This window comes from Passer domesticus, chromosome 2, assembly GCF_036417665.1.
Source record: "Passer domesticus isolate bPasDom1 chromosome 2, bPasDom1.hap1, whole genome shotgun sequence".
NCBI classification, from domain to species: domain Eukaryota; kingdom Metazoa; phylum Chordata; class Aves; order Passeriformes; family Passeridae; genus Passer; species Passer domesticus.
Genome location: NC_087475.1, coordinates 22,959,841 through 22,978,132, shown reverse-complemented (window position 1 = coordinate 22,978,132; position 18,292 = coordinate 22,959,841). Strand labels below are relative to the sequence as shown.

The 18,292-nt window shown below is 33.5% G+C and overlaps 1 protein-coding gene across 4 annotated transcripts in view; it reads right to left on the bottom strand.

The window, feature by feature from the left end:
• The window catches only part of NLGN4X (neuroligin 4 X-linked), a 161,907-nt gene that overhangs the window by 60,444 nt on the left and 83,171 nt on the right, over window positions 1–18,292 (bottom strand). For 3 of the 4 annotated variants that reach the window (XM_064407761.1, XM_064407763.1, XM_064407762.1), the window contains exons 4-5: window positions 8,932–8,991; window positions 5,280–5,432 (exon numbers count right to left, since the gene is read on the bottom strand). In XM_064407761.1, coding sequence (XP_064263831.1) covers window positions 5,280–5,432; window positions 8,932–8,991 — 213 coding nt within the window. The remainder of the gene's footprint in view (window positions 1–5,279; window positions 5,433–8,931; window positions 8,992–18,292) is intronic. The other variant, XM_064407764.1, reaches the window with a different exon arrangement.

The window sequence follows — 18,292 nt, the reverse complement described above, 5'->3', positions numbered from 1 at the left end:
CCAGAAAAACTAAAAATGTAGATAATAAAGAGGAATTGAGCAGTATCTAGATTGAGTCAAGTAATTCAAACCATTCCATTTTTTGTAACACTATAACATATAGTGTTTTATTAGGATGTCTATTTTCTCTCCCACTCTCATAAATCTCTATTAATTGTGTTAGATAACTCTTCAAATAGCCTTCAAATTTTGAAAATTCAACTCAGTTTTTGAGAAACTTCTATGCATAATAAAGAGTTACACAATGCTAAAAGCATGTAATGAGGGTTGGGGACCACTGTGGGATTTAGTACTTCTGTGTTTTACAGTACTGAATTTTTCAGTATACAGGAGCATTGGCTCACACTGGGACAACTTAGCAGCTTCCTCTAGCTCCAGTAGCATCTTCAGTCATCGCTGTGGTGAGGTATGAGTAAAAACAGAAACTGCCTAGCTGGGCAGAGGCAGGATCCTCACAAGCCTTGAAGTACACAAATAATTAAACTCAGCACAGCACCACAGCATCCCTCAAACAGTGCTCACTACAAAAAGTAGAAGAAAAATGTAAATATTTTAATTTTTATCCCAAAAGTATCCTATCCATGGAATGCATTTTGATAAATGCATATTTATACTTAAAGGTAAAATATGGCCTTCTAAATAACAACAATTCACATTATTGCTGCATGCATTCTTGGGAATCTAGAAGTTAGAGGAAATTGTAAAACTCGAAGGAAAGAGAGATATACTTAAAAAGTTGGAAAGTCTTGGTCCCATCTGTCTGCTATTTTGTCATGGTGCTACTTAGAGAGAAAGAGAGAGATGAGAAAATTATTCCCAGACCTTCTCTGCAGTCCTCTATGACAGGGAGTACTTTTGGAGTTACAGACAAAAATTTTTCAGTGCACAATCTAAAGACTTATATTTTACCTTTATGCAAGGAGAAAAGATAGACATGAAAATGTTTGTCTCTATGATTCAGTTAAAATGTTTTATAACTCTGAATGTCATGATGTTACATCTACATTAAAAAGGGTCTAAAGGGTCTTTTCTGACTCAGATGTCTGTCCTTTCATTTACTTTAGACCAGAATTTTTAATTTCTCAGTTGTATCCATTCTTTGGGGAAGTGGAACCAAGGACATATATCCTTGGAAGAAGATAAAGGTGCTGTCCAGTTATGTAGGGATGGGATTAGAAAAGCTAAGGCAGAGCTGGAGCTGAATTTGACAAGGAATATGAAGACTGGATAGAAAGGCTTTTACAGATATGTTGCTCAGAAAAGGACGATGTACTTCCCACAATAAATAAGACAAGAGAACTATTGAAAAATGCTATGGAGAAGTTTGAGGTACTAAAACTTTTTTTTTTTTTTTGCTTCTCAGTTTTCACTGGTAATCTCTCTTCCTACATCTGTCAAATGCCCAAATTTTCAGGCAGAGACTGGGGGAATTAAGTCTCCACCATTGTAGTAGATCCCTTTTCAGATCACCTGAGGAAGCTGAGCATACAGAAGTCCATGGGACCCAATAAGAAGTCTTGAGGGAAATAAAAGATGCAGACACTAAGCCAATTTCCACTACATTTGAAAAACCAGGGAATCTGAGGAAGGCCCCAGTGACTGAGGGGATATCACATCTGTTGTAAAAAGGATACTTAGGAGGATCATGGGAAATACTGACCAGTCAGCTTCCCCTCCATACCCAATAAGGTCATAGAACAAATCCTTAGGGAATTTATACTGAAGCATATGCAAGACAGAAATGCGACTAGAAACAGCATCATAGCTTCACCAAGAGCAAATCATGTCTGGCTTAGCTACAATAATAAGAGGCCATATACAATAATGTGACTCCATCAGCAGCAAGCAAAGAGCAGTCGATGCTATTGACTGGATGTTATCTGCCTGGATGCTTTTAAGAAATTTGATAAGATACCCCATAACATTCTTGACAATAAATTGAAGAAATATGAATTTTATGGATGGACCATTGGATGGATAATGAACTGGCTGAATGGCCATGTACTCAAAATTTACAGCCAACAGATAAATATCCAAGTGCAAAGCAATAACCAGTGGTGTCCTTTAAAGGTTCATACTGGGACCAATATTATTCATACCTTCATGAAGGACATGGACAGTGGGATTAAGTGCACCAGCAGGACCTGTGTGGGCATCACAAAGATTATGTCCACAGATGTACTAGAGGGAAGGGATGCCATGCAGAAGGACTTTGAAAGGCTTGAAAAGTGGACTAGTGGGAACCTCAAGTAGATTGACAAAGCCAAGTGAAAGGTCCTGTACCACCTTTGGAAGAAACTCCAGTATTTTACAGACAGATGAATGAGATGGCTTGGGGATAATGGTGGATGAAAATACTGGACAAGAGACAGCAATATGCACTTTCAGCCCAGAAAACAAACCACATCCTGGGCTGCATCAAAAGCAGTGTGGCCAGCAGCTTGATGGAGGTGATCCTGTCCCTCTACTCTGGTCTTGTAGGACCCGACCTGGAGTGCTGCATCCTGCTCTGGGGACCCCAGAACAAGAAAGCCACAGACCTGTTAAGGAAAACCTAGAGGAGGGCCACAAAAATGGTCAGAAAAGCTGAACTGGGACTGTTCAACCTGGAGAAAAAAATGCTTCTAGGAGACCTTATTATAGCCTTGCAATATCCAAAGGGTGCCTACAAGAAAGATGGAGACACTTTTAACCAGGCCTACAGTGGCAGAACAGGGGGCAAAAGAAATTTTTTATTATGAGGGTGGGGAGACACTGGAACAGTGTCGCCTAGAGAAGTTGCAGATGCTTCATTGTTGGAAGTGGTCAAGATCAGGTTGGATCAAGCTTTGAGCAACCTGACGTAACTGATGTCCCTTCTCGTGGCATCAGGATTGGACTGGATGATCTAGGATGATCCTTTTAAACCCAAACCATTTCTTGATTCTATGATTTGTCTAAGATCATCCAGTGGTTATCTGTGTGGTCCTAATATTTTATCTATCTACTGCTATTAATGACACACTATAGACTGAAAGAAAAATAATTTAATGTGTCTCAAGAACAATACTAACATTTATGGAGAGTATAAGATCCAGTATACATGTCAATTCAAGTGAATTTTGCAGAGGAATTTAGCATCTCCAGCAATTCAGCACTGTGGTCAATTAGATCTATATCCCTTCATTACAGGGTGAGATAATAGCAATAGAATTACGCACCTCTGTCATTAACAGGTTTGTATGTGACTTTGTATATGCACTTACAAATCAAGCACCATTGAAACACACCAGATTTACAGAAATATGACCTCCAGTAACCCAAACTAGAAGAAAGGGATACAAATATTGTTAGTATTCAAACCATATGTCATAAAATTACACTACTTTTTAAACTCTTATGAATAGTCATGTTTGTTTTACACAGGGTTGTTTTTCTGAAGAAATGTGTGTTTCTTTGTCATTTTTTTAACTCATGAAGCAAGTCAAAAATACATGGAATTCACCTAATATCTTCCAATGTCCAGGGAGAGCCTAATGAGCTCTCAATGATCACATTTACATTTCACCCAGGAGGAAAAAATGTAAATATGTTCATAAAACAGATTTCTTCTGATTTTTAAGTGTATACACATTTTCTGAATAGCCTCTGTTTTTCTAATTCAAACATAGACTTTTGTAATAAAGAATAAATTCCATAGAGACTTGAAAGTTACATTTGCCACTCTTAAGAAGCAATATTTAATGTCAATACACATATGTGTTTTTCCTAATCCATTTAAAATCTTGACTACTATTACTGTTCTGTTTCTCATATAAGTGCCCTTTTTTTTGCTTTTTTGCCTGAATTGCACAATTATAAAAAAGTAGCATTCTGACTCTTCTATTTTGTTTGATTTCAATATAAATACATAAAATAGGAGTTCACCGAGGCAAATATTGCACTTTTACCTTCAGATTTATAAAATACAGAGGGACAATGAAACATTTTAAAACACTTATAGTGGTTTACACGTACTTATATCCTTCAACAATGTTAGTTTTAAAAAACCAAGATAAAACTTTTTAAAGAGGTGCATTAAATAATATTTTTTACAGAAAAATAACTAACAAGATTCTGGGTATACATGTTTGACAACGACCAAAACAGCAATTTGTTTTCTTGTGTCTTCAGTTCTTCCTTTCTTGTCCTTTTGTTTGGTTGATTGGTTTTTTGTTTGTTTTTGTTGTTGTTTTGTGTGGGATTTGGGTTTTCTTTTTGTTTGGTTTGGTTTGTTTGTTCAGGGCTTTTTTGTTTGTTTGGGTGTTTCTGAGTACCAAGACTGCATGCATAAATATACCAAGATATATTTTTATATCTCTGGCTTTAAATTTAAATCTCTTTTCATCATAGAAAAAAATACTCTTTTATATTTAATGAATTCTCAAAATCGGGGACAAGAAAAAAAATTCTCAGTACTCTCATGAACTATAAAATTGTTGAAAAACACGAACAGCATGAACAGATAACGCAGCAACAGAAGACTTCTGAGTTCCAAAACAGTACCTACCACAAAAATAGGTCAGCTTTGCTATTAAGAAAAAAAAGATCACAAGTCCTTGTAAAAAGGCACATGAAGAAAATTACTGTACCTTACCCTGTGTATCTAAAATGCCAGAAATATGAGCATTTGAGCATTCTGTATTCTGTTCTATAAAAACTATAAGCTTTTTCACTAAGATAACAATTATTTAAAATGTCTGCCATTTTCTGCCATTTTCAGATTTTATTTTTTCTATAGAAAAGCAGAACCTCAAAAAATAAATAAACCTTATTTTGGACAAAATTTTGGAACATGCTATGCACCATGATTATGGATTGCATATGTGTGTATATGGCCTTTATTTTTTTATATGTATCTCTAAGAAACAATTTGCACACAAAATTAGTAAATATAGATAAAAAATAACATTTTTCTTCTTCTTGCCATTGCCAACTGTTTAAAAACTGTGAGGACCCATTCTTGATTGACTTTATTCTTATTTTTCTTAACATAGAATAGAACTTATTTAAGAAAAATATACCAGTTAGCAAAACATTATACATTTCCAGTCAATTTCTTTTTAAGGTAAAGGCAGTTGTCAAAAATAATGTATTTTAGTCCAGTTTCCATTAAAAAATGAACAGAATTCAAAATCCATCATGGAGATTGTTCAGTTTTAAAATCAAAACTGAGCAAAATATCTATGATTGATCAGTGGAAAAATTCAGTAATCAAATATTTCTTTGCAAATATTTCTATGAAGAAAAGAGTCACTTACCTAAAACTCCCAGCCTGTAATTGATAGTGACAACAATGACATTTCCATAACTTGCGAGAATGCTGCCATCAATCATATTTCCAGTACCCTCCATGTAAGATCCCCCATGGATGTAGACCATAACGGGTTTCTTGCTGTTCTGATCATGAATGTCTGAAAAAATGCAAGTAAGGAAAACACAATAAAGCAATAAAAAAATAAGGAAAATGGCATTAGTAATTTTTAATAGTGTTTACAATAGTCTTAATGACTTCCTATGTTTTCAATGTCATCACCCCTATACTAGCTTACACAGTTCAGGACCATCCTACAAGCCTAATATTTATAATTTAAAATTTCAAATACTATTTCCTCTAAAATGGTCTCGCTTCAAATGCATTCAGCATTACAGGAAATTTAATTTTAGTAAAAATGTCTTAAAGCCTAAACAAACAAATTATGAAATCATCTTGGTTTCTTTAGAACACTCGGATTCAAATTTATACCAGTATAGTAATATCTGTGCATCTAATAATAAAATTATAGGAATTATCCATACTTTCCCATTTCTTATAGGACATAGTTATTGAAATTATATTCCGAATAGTTCAGTAAGAGATAATAGCAAAAAATCTAACTGTTCTGGTAGAAGAAAACATAGTAGACTGTTCCTTCTTTTAAACAGCCTAGGAGTTAACAGAGAGGATTTATGTGAATTTATGGCACACATTTTTTTGTATCAAATGATGTCTTTTGTGTTGCATTTTTCCTGGTCTGGTAGCAGCTAAGCCTCAAAGAACAACCTTGAGTTAATGGTATTGCTGATCTTTTGTATAGGTAGAAAATTCCTGGCTACTTTCAAAAAGAAAAACAGCTGGGTCTTTAAAAGAAAGTTCAAAGAAACTGACAGCATTTTAAAGAGTTCTAAAAGAATGTTAAATGAAATTGATATTATATATTTAATAGCGAGTTCTAAGAATGTTCTAATCAGTGACTGGGGTATATTTGGGAGCAGGTTAATCTAAAAAGTTCAGCTCTTGATGCCAGTGATGATTCAGAATACCTAAATCTGGAACTTATGCTCTCTACAAAAACAGGGAAGATAGGTTAAGCTCCTTTATAAAGTAGAAGGCAATTCAGCAAACTATCATCAGATATACAAATCTTCTATAAATAATTCAGTCTATCTGCATGGAATCAGAGCACTTCTTTCAAGTATATAGCACAACACACAAGGAAAAGCAGAGTTTCTGATTATTCAACCAGGTTTTGAAAAAAATCTTTTGGATAAGAATGTATTGAAGAGTGGAGAAGGGAGGTGGACAAAGAAAAAGCTGAGCTAAATACCTACAGGAGAGGGATCTACATTTGAAAAGCTTCCAAACATCCTCCCTCCCCTCAGGTTGATTAGGAAATACTGAGATAAAAAATGTGATCACCAATCAGATACCAGATAGTCAGTGGAACTATATATGTGGAACTAATTAGAGCGTATTTAAAGGTAAATTTTAACTATCATATTCCTGTGTTCCACTTTTGTTTTACTCATGTGTATACTTTAAATATCACAAATTTCCAGCTGAATTCAGGAATGTCCAGCAATGTACACCCATCTACTTGTCAGAGTTAAGGCTTGCCATTGATTTTGCCTCCTTTCCACAAAAAGATATATCCTTATATGTTGTATTTGAAACATTGTACTTGAGCAGATGAACAAAAGTTTTTGTGATAAGATCTTTTTAATTGTTGTGACTATAAGAGTAGTACAGCAATTAAACAGATCATTTAAAGCAATGAGATGCATTCTAGTCTATGTATTTTTTTTATTGTCAGCATTTTCAACAAAGTATATAAGTGCTTCTTCTCTGAAGGCACAGCTAAGACCTCAAAAAATCTGAAACCAGCAATTATTTAATGTAATAATTTGTGTTGCTGAATTACCTTTCCCTTCTCTCCCCAAAATCTCATGGTACAATTTTTTTTGCATTTAATCTTTTCTTATTACCTTATTCTACCTCAGGGTTGAATCTTTCACTGATGAAGTCAATAGAAGGTTCCCCCTTCCTTTTCAATGGGAACATTATTATTTTCAACATAAAAGAAAAAAGCTTGATATTTTATATGCTTAGATCCAAAGTGTATATCTTTGTTAATCATGAAATCCTAACATTTTATACATTTTAAAAATGGTTGAAAAATAATATGCTCATAATCTAGTATTTATCTTTATTTTTAAAGCAACTTTGGTTTTGCCTGTTATTTGTCCTTTATTTTAAAATTAACTTCAGAATTTGGTATAGAAATGATACTACCATTGTTTGAAAATGCACAGAAATAGGAAGCTGATAATCAGAAAGCAACAGAGTAATTTTAGAGTACTCTGTGCAGTATTTCTGTATTGTAAAAAGGAGGTAATTCAGCACCGAAGGTGGTGGAGTAGAGGGCAATCAGCATGAATCAAAGACCTGAGGTTTTTAATATGGTATTTTGTATACAAACAGAGTAATACAATAGACCTGAACTCCCAGGAAAAGAAGTAATAGTATCCTCACTGCTCTGTGTATGATTCTAAGTGAAATAGAGAGAACATGTGTTTCAAAGTAATTTGAAATTTTGTCAGATGGGAAAAAAACAGGAAAAAAGACATAGAATAACACTTTGGATTGGTCAAGCCTGAGAGGATTCATAAACATGCTGCTTTGAAGCCAGACCAATAAACTATCCAGGATATTTATCTTCCAATTTAATGTGAAAACGCTTTTTTTCTTAATTTGGTAAATACATGTAAACTGACAATGTAACTTTAATAAAAAGAAGGGTGAGAATAGAGGAAGATTTCATGACTTTCTATTTTGGTGCATACTAAATAGATTTGTTACATCAAGACAAGAAAAAAAATAATTTCTATCTAAAACTTTTTTCGGGTACTTCACTGTGAACTTTTATATTTTATTCAGGAAACCCAGTCCAACTTTGAAAGAAGTCAATGAAAATTATTGTTACTGATTTCAGTGGGAATGTGGTCAGAGTCAGAATGAATGTCTCAGAGGCTAGCTGATTACCGGAAAAAAAAAACAATAAAGCAGTATCAACAGCTTCTTTTATTTTTGTGTCCTGAAATAAACCACATCCTGTGAGAAAAAAAAATATAAATAAGTAAATAAAAATAGCAAAGACAAAGCACAATTCAACTGTATCAATGTACAGCATGTGCACTGGGGAAACAGTGGAAGTGAAAGGAAGGATATATGTGACTTTTTTCATGAATTTTGAACAAGTGAATATACAAAACGTGTAGGAGGGAAAAGAGCACATGCATATTTTTAAATTCCATTTTCTCAGCCTAAGAAAGAATAAAGGAGAAAAAATATGTGGTTTCAAACAACATTTATGTTACTCACTTTACATATATTTAGGAATAAACTTTACACCTATGTCACGGAGGAACTGCAGTCATCTATATGCTAATTTAGATTTTAAAAAGAAAAACAATCAAAGCAAATTCTAAAGAAGAAAATAAAGAAGCACACTGATGTGAGCTTCTGCAAATAAGGGACTAAAAATCATGTTGAAATAACAGCAATAATAATAACAATAATCATTCTTAGTATAACAAAAATTGAAAAGTTTATGTTCATGCATCAGGGTCAGGCTTTGAAAAAACAAAAAATACCTTCATCTTCACCACGATCATTACTGGTTATATCATCTGCGCTTTTCTTTGTGTTGGCTCCTGGGATCATATTGAGGAGGGGAATAAAGGGAAAAAAGAGAATTCAAAACCAGCAGGTTCTCAAAAATAAAAAAACCACTAGTACAAAAAATGTAACAAAAATGTCAAAATCTGTTACATTTGAAAGTGAAAACCAAAAAAGATGCAAACTGCACATAAACATAAAATGTCAAGAAGAACAAATTGAAAATATTTGAAAAAATGTATCATATTCTGTGACAATGCAGTACTTTAGTTAAAAGTGATTTCTTCAAAAACAAAAACAAATTAATGTGCTATTAAAAAAGAATAATATAAACCAAAAAAGTATGTTAAAAATCACAAAATTATGTTTTTACACAAGAAATGCAATTTTTTAATTCTGTTCTGTAACCTTGAGGAAATAATGCCTTGAGTTACTTTCTTCAATAACAACATTTTATTCATCCTCATTAAAATTTATGAAGAAATAGCCACAAACCTGAATTTTGGATGCAAATAATGTAAATAAAATGATCATTAGAGTTTTACACAACTTGATTCGACCAAGACAAACCATAAACACCTCTTTAAAAGTTAATATTGCTTCCCATATGAGCAAAAAAGATGTTTAAAACAAGACTGTAAACAAAAGTGAAACAGAGTTGAGTCAATCTCTATTAATGAAATTGGTCCACAACCAACCTTGGTTGAAAAAATACTACATCTCCTGCTCTTTAGAAAAACCTAGAAATTCACTGAAAATATTTACTTACCATGATAAAGAACTTGCATTTCTTTATTGAAAGATTTAGTGAAGAATATGTTTTAATTTGTATTGAATATACTTTCTTAAAATACTTTTGAGGTGTACACATGCACACACACACACGCGCGCACACACACATAAATATTTATGCTCAGATGTGTTACAGCTTGTGCTTATGGGAGTAAAAAGAAATAAGCATATTTTCAACATCCTCATCCTTGGGCAATACTTCTGTTTTTTAACTAAAAATATAAAAATACACCAAGCTATCCTTGCACCCAGCATTCCATTATACTCTGCTTCCTCCCATAGCAAGTAGCTCTCTGTAATGTAAACAGTTACTTGATAAGGAGTGAAACAGGAATAGGAAACTCAATTTATAATTTAGCTTAGAAATTAACATAGCTACTAAAGAAAAAATGATCTAAGCATGCTAATAATTATTTTCTTGAATTTTCTTTATTTTGAAGTGTCTTCTCAGTACATGCTGAAAAAGAACAGTATACTTTAACTTGCTTATGTATGAAGTCTAAATTTGTAACAGATACATATTTAAATAAATATCATTTACTTCTTTTATTTTGCTATTTAAATTCTACTGTTGACTATATTTATATCGCTCCAAATCCAAGGCATCAATTAAATCTTAATCCATGATTGTAAAACAGTATGTCTTTACTATTACTAAAGTATTTAAACTTTTTAAATATATACAGTTTTGGGATCAGTGCACTGGTGTATTTGTCTTCCAGATACACAATTTCTACAGGCATTTTCTGGAAGAAGTGCTACTATGTATGCAGTGATGATGATTAATGAGCAAAAATGTGAAAAGCAGTGACTGATACTCTATCTCCATATAAAGTCTTCATTTTCAATGCTGTTGTACAAAAGATATTGTTTATGCAGTACACCAGTGGATTCATTATATATAGCCAGTACATAATTAAGTAGGTAAAATATCTCTGTTAATGAAATATGGATGTTCTCCAATCTCTATTCTCTTTCAGAAGTAACAGATACAGGGCCATAATCTCAGCCACCCTCCATGTTTTGTTCTTTTATTCAATATTGTTCCAAATTACTTACAGCCCAATGATGGTGCAATACTTTCTCAGGTGATACACAAATATAGTTAATTTTATATTGAAACAAATGAAGTACTCAACCTTGCCCTTAAACTATTTTTGATTCATGTAAAATATTTATGAGAAATAGCTATTTATAGGCAATGCATACATATAGACACAAGTATGAATGCACATAACAAATTTCAGTACTAGTTTCCCCAGGGAGGTAGTCTTTTAATTGTTTGATAAAAAATATGATAATCAAATGGCAAATATAAAATCAAACACCACATATTTTTATTCCTATGAATTAAAAAAAATATCAAAATCACTATGATCCCATATATGCAGTACCTGCAGACAAAAACTCTGTGTACAATTATTAGGACTGTAATATTTCAAGTATTTTTGAGTGAAAGAAGTAGTTGTGTCCCAGAACATTTTAATTTGGATACTATCTCACCCCAAAATCTTCAATACACATATCAGTAACATATTGCAAGGATTTTCTCTTTAGTGTGGTTCCCAGTGTGGCACTGCCTAAGTGTACTTCTGGAAAAAACAATGCAATTGTAATAGAGAATTTGGAAAATATGATTACATCATGCTATTAGATGTATCACCTAACAAGGTATGTGACATAAGGTTATCTGTAATATTTGAAACATTCCTTATTCCTTTTTTATGTTCTTTAAAGATGTAAAATATCACATTTTAACATATTTTTCAGAAGAAATTACTATAATTTAGTATGTATTTATTTACAATGTAAGTGGGAATACTATTTCTCCTATATGTTGTGAAACAATCATTTTCCTATTTTTGACTGGAATACACTTTTGTAACTAAGTTCTTGAATTTGAGAGGATTTTATATTCATTTTGACATCTCGTAAGATGGATTACATCAATGAGTTCTCAAACCAAGTTTCTGTGCTCCTATCACATTGGACTTTTTTCATACTGTGCATACCAGCCATAAAATCATGTAGTCATTAAGGCTGAAAAAGATCAAGTCCAACTGTGGCCCAAAGTACCACATCTACATCATTTAAATACCTCCATGGATGGTGACTCAATGACTTCCCTGGACAGATTTTTCTAATGCCTGACCATCATTTCCATGAACAAGTTTTTCCCAATATCCAATTTAAACCCCTGCTGGTGAAACCTGAGGCCACCTCCTCTCACCCTATGCCTTGCTACTTTTAAAAGAGACCAACCCCCAGCTCACTATGAACTCCTTTCAGGTAGTTGTAGAGAGTGAGAAAATGTCCCCTGAGATTCACATTCTTCAAATTAAACAACTCCAGCTCCTTCAGTTGCTCCTCAGACTTGTGGCCAGATGTTTCACCACCCCTGCTGTCCTCCAATAACAGAGCACTCTGGTGCCTCAATGTTCTCCTTGCAGTGAGGGACCCAGAAATGAACACAGGATTTGAGGCACAGCCTCACCAGTGCTGAGTACAGGGGACCATCACTTCCCTGGTCCTGCTGACCACACTATTTCTGATACAAGCCGTGTGGGTGATACTGTTAGCGTGAAATAGTATGTTTCTGGAAGCTTATATTTTTGAAAGATTCTTATAATTTTTTAAGCAATGGTCCTAAGTATTTTAGGTGGTTTTGGAGCTACTGAAATAATTCCAATAATGACACCTGTTCTCCTCAGACTTTCTCATACAGAGAGCAAAAATTTGAATTTTCCAACCATGTTGTGCATTTTTTTTATTCAAAATGTCATTTCATTTGTACTTAAACTTCTAAAAAAAGATGGCAATCCCGGTCATAAGATAAAAAAGTTGCTATGACTGTAAGGTTAGTTTAAGGTTGAATTAATCTTGGAGACTGAATGGAATCATAACTCAGAAACTCCCATTCCTCAGAAAAAAAATTGCCCACCTGCAACAGCTGATTGCCCACACATCAACACTTCCCTCTGCTTTGGGGCTTCTTTTGCGAGTGCTTAGGGTTGGGACAATTTTTTCCCCGTATCTCATATGTCGTTATCCCAAATCACAGGAGCAGCAATTTTAACCTTCAGTTCCCATACACCAAGTAAACACAATCACTGTATTATAGGATTTGTCCCTTCTGCAGTCTAAGAACTGTTTACTCATTCATCCCACATTAAACACGGATGGTAAATTTCAACAGCAACCCAGGATCCAGCAGTAGCAGTAATGATCTAGTGCATTAAAGACTGAATTCCCTGAGTATCTCTATTGACTAATCTGGTGTTTGACCAGAGTTCCTGGTTTGTAAAGTTTGTACTTCACTTTTTATGCTACTGAAAAGTAACAGAAAAATGCTTCAAAATATAAATAGGATGGAAATATTTTTGCCAAATAGTCAAGGCTAGGGACAACTTAACTACATATGTTAAATATGCTGTAGATAGCATAGCTCTACTGAAGAATACATTTGTATAAAGGTTCATTGTAATTTAGAAAAAATATCTTACTGTTAATGACAATTACTAGAATAAGATGTGACTTTGTAATGCATATACTAAAGGCCAGGTGACCTCTTTCCATTTGTCTTACAATTCTATTCACTGTGAATAGAGTGAAAAGAGCATGGTGCAATGCATTACTGAACTCTGCCAAACCTCTTTTGCAAAGGTTTTTTGTCTGCCAGAAACTGATTCTTTTTCATACATATATATGTATATATATATAAAAGCTGTTTTGAAAACAGCTCCAGCCAATACGGTTATTACAAAGAAAGGTTTCATGGGGGTTATGTTTCTTCCCCTGTAAGAAGCACTGCTTGAAATGCAGTTGTGAACATTAAGTCAGCAAACATCTCTAAAAAGTTTTGATTTTGAAACACTGATTGATGTGTTAATAAACTATTAAAAAGTAGTTGATTCCATCTATCTATGGATGTACAGTCACCTTGTATTCCCAGATTTGTTCTCAATGCCATGCACAAATCTATCACAAATGAAGAAGTCACCCTGCTGTAAGCATGTCCTCTGGCTCACATTTCTTTTGCATAATGAACAAAAATTTCATTCAGAAGCAAATTTTCTGGTTTTGTAAGTTGTCCCAGTTGTATTGACAGTTTATGCTACATCTTCTTCCATTCAGATAATATTAATCACATATATGTAATATAGGCAGGTCCCATGCATGCAGTTTACCACACTTGCATATTAGGTCTTCACTCCGAAGCAGCAAAAAGTCATCCACAACAGCTTAATCTGATGCCATTTCTTTGCTTTTTATTTGCAATTGCTCCATCTGTCACATACCTTTTCACCCCATTTAAATTTGGAAAAGGGCTCAGTTTTCAGAAATCACACAGCACATTATCAGTTGTATGACCTCTCAGTTTCACACAGCACATGCTTAACCTTCTGGAAATTTCCAGCTCAAACCAGATTAATACAGGATTTAATAGTAATTATCTCAGTGTCTTAATATGTCTTATTTATGCAGCCATTTTAATAGAACTCTAAAGCTCGAGTTTTTCCATCCCATGAAAACTATTATAATTTTACAATCAGGTCAAGTCAACGGTTCATTACCGTCTCAAGAGAGCATTAGTAAAGCAAAATTTCCTTTCAGCATTTCACCTAAGACTGGTTGGAAAGCTAGGCTTTGAGTCTCACCTAGTGTGTAAGACTTGAGTCATTTCATGTCCAAAAAAAGGGTTCCATCACTGGTGCAGTTTGGCTGCCATAACACTGTACCTGGCTCATCCCTACGGCCAAGGCTCTCCAGCTGCTTTTATAGTTGTAACAAGAAGTTCTAATTTGGCAGCTGAAGAAAGATCAAATGAGGCATTTGACACTTCAAACAGAGCGGAGGAAAATAACTGTCTAGAATTTCAGCTTGTTAAAATGACGTAGAAATTACTGTGGATGCCTTATGTTAGGAAAGGCCATAAAGGCAAGCAATATATCTATTTCCCTCTTGTTTGGAAGTCTGTTCATTTAGTCAAAGAAAGAAAGATATATTCATATTATCTAGATTTAAATAACTATTATTCTTAACTCTTTACTGAATAATCGCAATATGTGTGTGTAACTGTCAGTGGGTGTACACATGTAAGCAAATATGTACATATAAATGCACATGAAAAAGCTCTATACAGCTAATCCCCTTCCAGAAAGAAATCACTTTTATCTTCTGGCATTCCCTTCTCATAATCATGTTAAAATTAAGTTATAATACATCAACAATGTGCATAACTCCAGCAAACACCCATATTTGATGATGTCAGTGCAGTCCTTAGCCATAAATTAGATGCCATCCCTATCCTTAATTATATGAAGACTTAGACCTACTGTTCTACATAGTTTTCAACATGAAATTCAAAGAAAGTTCAGAAATGTGCTTAAATTTGGCTGAATGAAATGTGTTTAGTTTTGTTTTAATTCCTATATTATCACTGAATAGCAGAAGACACATGATTAAAGTAGCCATTATTCTAATTCTGTGAATAACGACAAAACAAAACCATTTGGGTTGCAAGTGCTACCTCTGTAAAGCAGCAACATTTAACTAAGAAACATGCAATAAAATTGAATTCATGTTCTTAATCACTCCAGCTGCAACACACAAAAATTTATTGGGATTCCAGAGAAAACACATAGATGTTGTTGTATATCCAGGAAATGCTCCTTTTCAAGAAAAGGAAGTTAAAGGACAATATTGTTTGGTATCTATAATTGGATGGACTGTAAGGAAGATCAGCTGAAATCCCTACAGTCTTGTGTTCCATGCATTAGGGAGGATTAAATCAAAAATAAAAATGCTCTTTCGCAAGCTTTTCCAAATAGTTTCAGCAGACCAATAAAATAATCTGTCAAAAAAGAAAATGCTGAGGTTGAAAAAGAGATTGCATAAAAAATATGGAATTGTTATATTACCTCAACTTTCTACTCTATGTTGCATATAGGTTTCAGTCACATAAAAAGGTATTTTTCACTATACTTCAAAGTTTTCCTATATACTTGATTTTTGGAAAGTGAGCAATGTATTTTAAGAAGATTGCTAGAAATAGGTCTATGACGAAGATAAATACTGACACTTATAGTGTACGCATGGTATGCTTACTGAAACAAAGAAATGTTATTTCTTTTTACAAAAATATTTGCATTTACTTAGATTGTACTTATTCTTTCTGAAAAAGAATTATAAAAGGACTAAATTTTATATTTTAACCCCTGTTATTCATTTTGGCACACTTCATACTTCCTAAAATTGCTCTGAATAACAATTACCAAGAATAATAATTTTTAAAGCTATTAAATTAACATTTAACATATTGTTTTCATTCATATTAGTATTTGTAAAATTATTATTATTTTAGAGGAGTCGTAACTAAAATAGAACCACATCAATTCACCAATAGTTTTTATAAGGGTTTTTGTCATGTAAGTTACACCATAACTAGAATTTACCATCTTCTAAATATAGTAGATTGCTTTGACAAAACAATCCATAATGGTTCAAAAGAAAGAGGGCATTGTGAAGCCTATCCTTTCAGTGACCTCCAACAGATAAGAGGAGTGTTTCTTGTACTTCCAGTATAACTGAATCTGCTTTATTTGATGGAAAACTGGACTAAGCCTGCTATGCTTACTGATTCAATAATGAAAGACTAATCAAAACCATAAAAATATCATATAGTTAAATTAATTCCAAAAGAAGCACATATTTTTCTGTGCAAGCATCAGCTGAAACACTGTCAGTATGAAAGCATAGCAATGACCTCAAATAGCTGACATTTCTCTGCTGAAGTGATGAACTTGTGAAAGTGTGAATGTAGTAAAGCTGTGTCCTAGATTCATCTGGGATAGAATTAATTTTCTTCATAGTAACTTGTGCAGTGCGGTATTTTGAACTTAGTATGAGAATTATGTTGATAATACACTGATGTTTTAGCTGTTACTGAGTAATGCGTGGTCTAAGTCAAGGACTGCTCAATTTCTCTTGCTCTACTGGTGCCCAAGAAGCCAGAAAAGCATGGCAATATACTGGTAGGATCTATAAATCCCACTGCAAAGTTTGTTCAGAGTATATTAATACTGCACTGTCAAGTCAGTGAGAGTAAGACAAGAGCTGAGTGCAATTACCTGCAGAGTGGAAAAAGGTTGTTGGCATGATGAGTACACTACAATTAAGTTGCCAATAATGTATATGACTTCTAATTAGAAGATAATTCAACATTTATTATTAGTCAAAATTCCCAAGCCTAGATGCAACTACATTCTACTTAACGCAGATGAGTAGAATTTGCAGAAAGAATTCACTAATTTTGACTTAATTCCACCTACAAGTAAAAGGTGATTACTTTCAAACACGCTTGAGAGAAGTACCTATGTGCCATTGACAATGACTGCGAATGAGCCCTCTCTGCAGACAGCTGAACACTGCAAGCACACGCTCTGCATTTGGTGGTTGTTTGTGCAAATTCTCCCTTTGGGCATTTGTAGGCACCACTGGAAGCTGTGAACTGAATAATCAACTCTTAAGAAAACATCTAATTAATTGATGCAGCTATTTAATTCTTCATTTTGAAGACTAGTTCAATTTGTGGTTGCCTTTGGAGAATTCGGAAATTAATTGTGTTTGTTATGCCAGTCGATCCTGTGAAACTATAATTTTATTCCACTGTGATAGATAATAGTTTGGCACCATATTTTGATGCTTACTGGATCTTTGACTGCTTATTTTTTATTTGGAAATCTTGGGAGTGTTAGTTACAGGTAAATAGAAGGTCCATATGAGACATCCATTGGAGATAAAAGCTTTTTTGGATTTTGGGGTTTTTTTTGGTTGGTTGATTTGGTTTTAGCATATAGCCATGTTTTCAGGTTTTTTTCTTTACTACATTTTAATGACATCTTCATCTACACACAATAATTCATTAAATCTTACTGGGATTAATAATACCAAACCAACAAAACAATTAGACTACCAAATAACGAAGTTGTTAATAAAAAGAGTATGAATTTTAAAGACAGAATAGAATTTATTTCTGGGAAAATCAGATCTAAGTTGTATATGATGAAAAACTTTATAACGTGAAATATGAATATTTAATTATTCTAATACTTCCCAAAATTAGTATGGGCACATAAAAGATTTTCCTTAGAATTGAATAACAGATGTGGAGGAAAAGACAGAACCTTGAATATTAAGCTAATGTAAATATTTTATTCATTATTACTCAGTACTGAAAATGTATATAACTTTTCAAAACAGAAATTAGTGTACTTATCCCAAACAACTGGCAATACCTTTTTGCTATCAACTTAGTAAGATTTTTTTGTCTTCACAGAAAGATTTTAAGGAAGAGGGATGAGGAAGGAGGAAGCACAGACAAAACCTGCAGAATACTGTATTATTTACAGTTTAACTGCTCTCAAGCATTAGTTTTTGGGTATACTATGAAGTTGTGATATTTTATCTATAATAGTAAAAAATAACATAGACCATTTTGATTCATGCATGCTATATAATTATTATTTACATTAAGCTAACCTT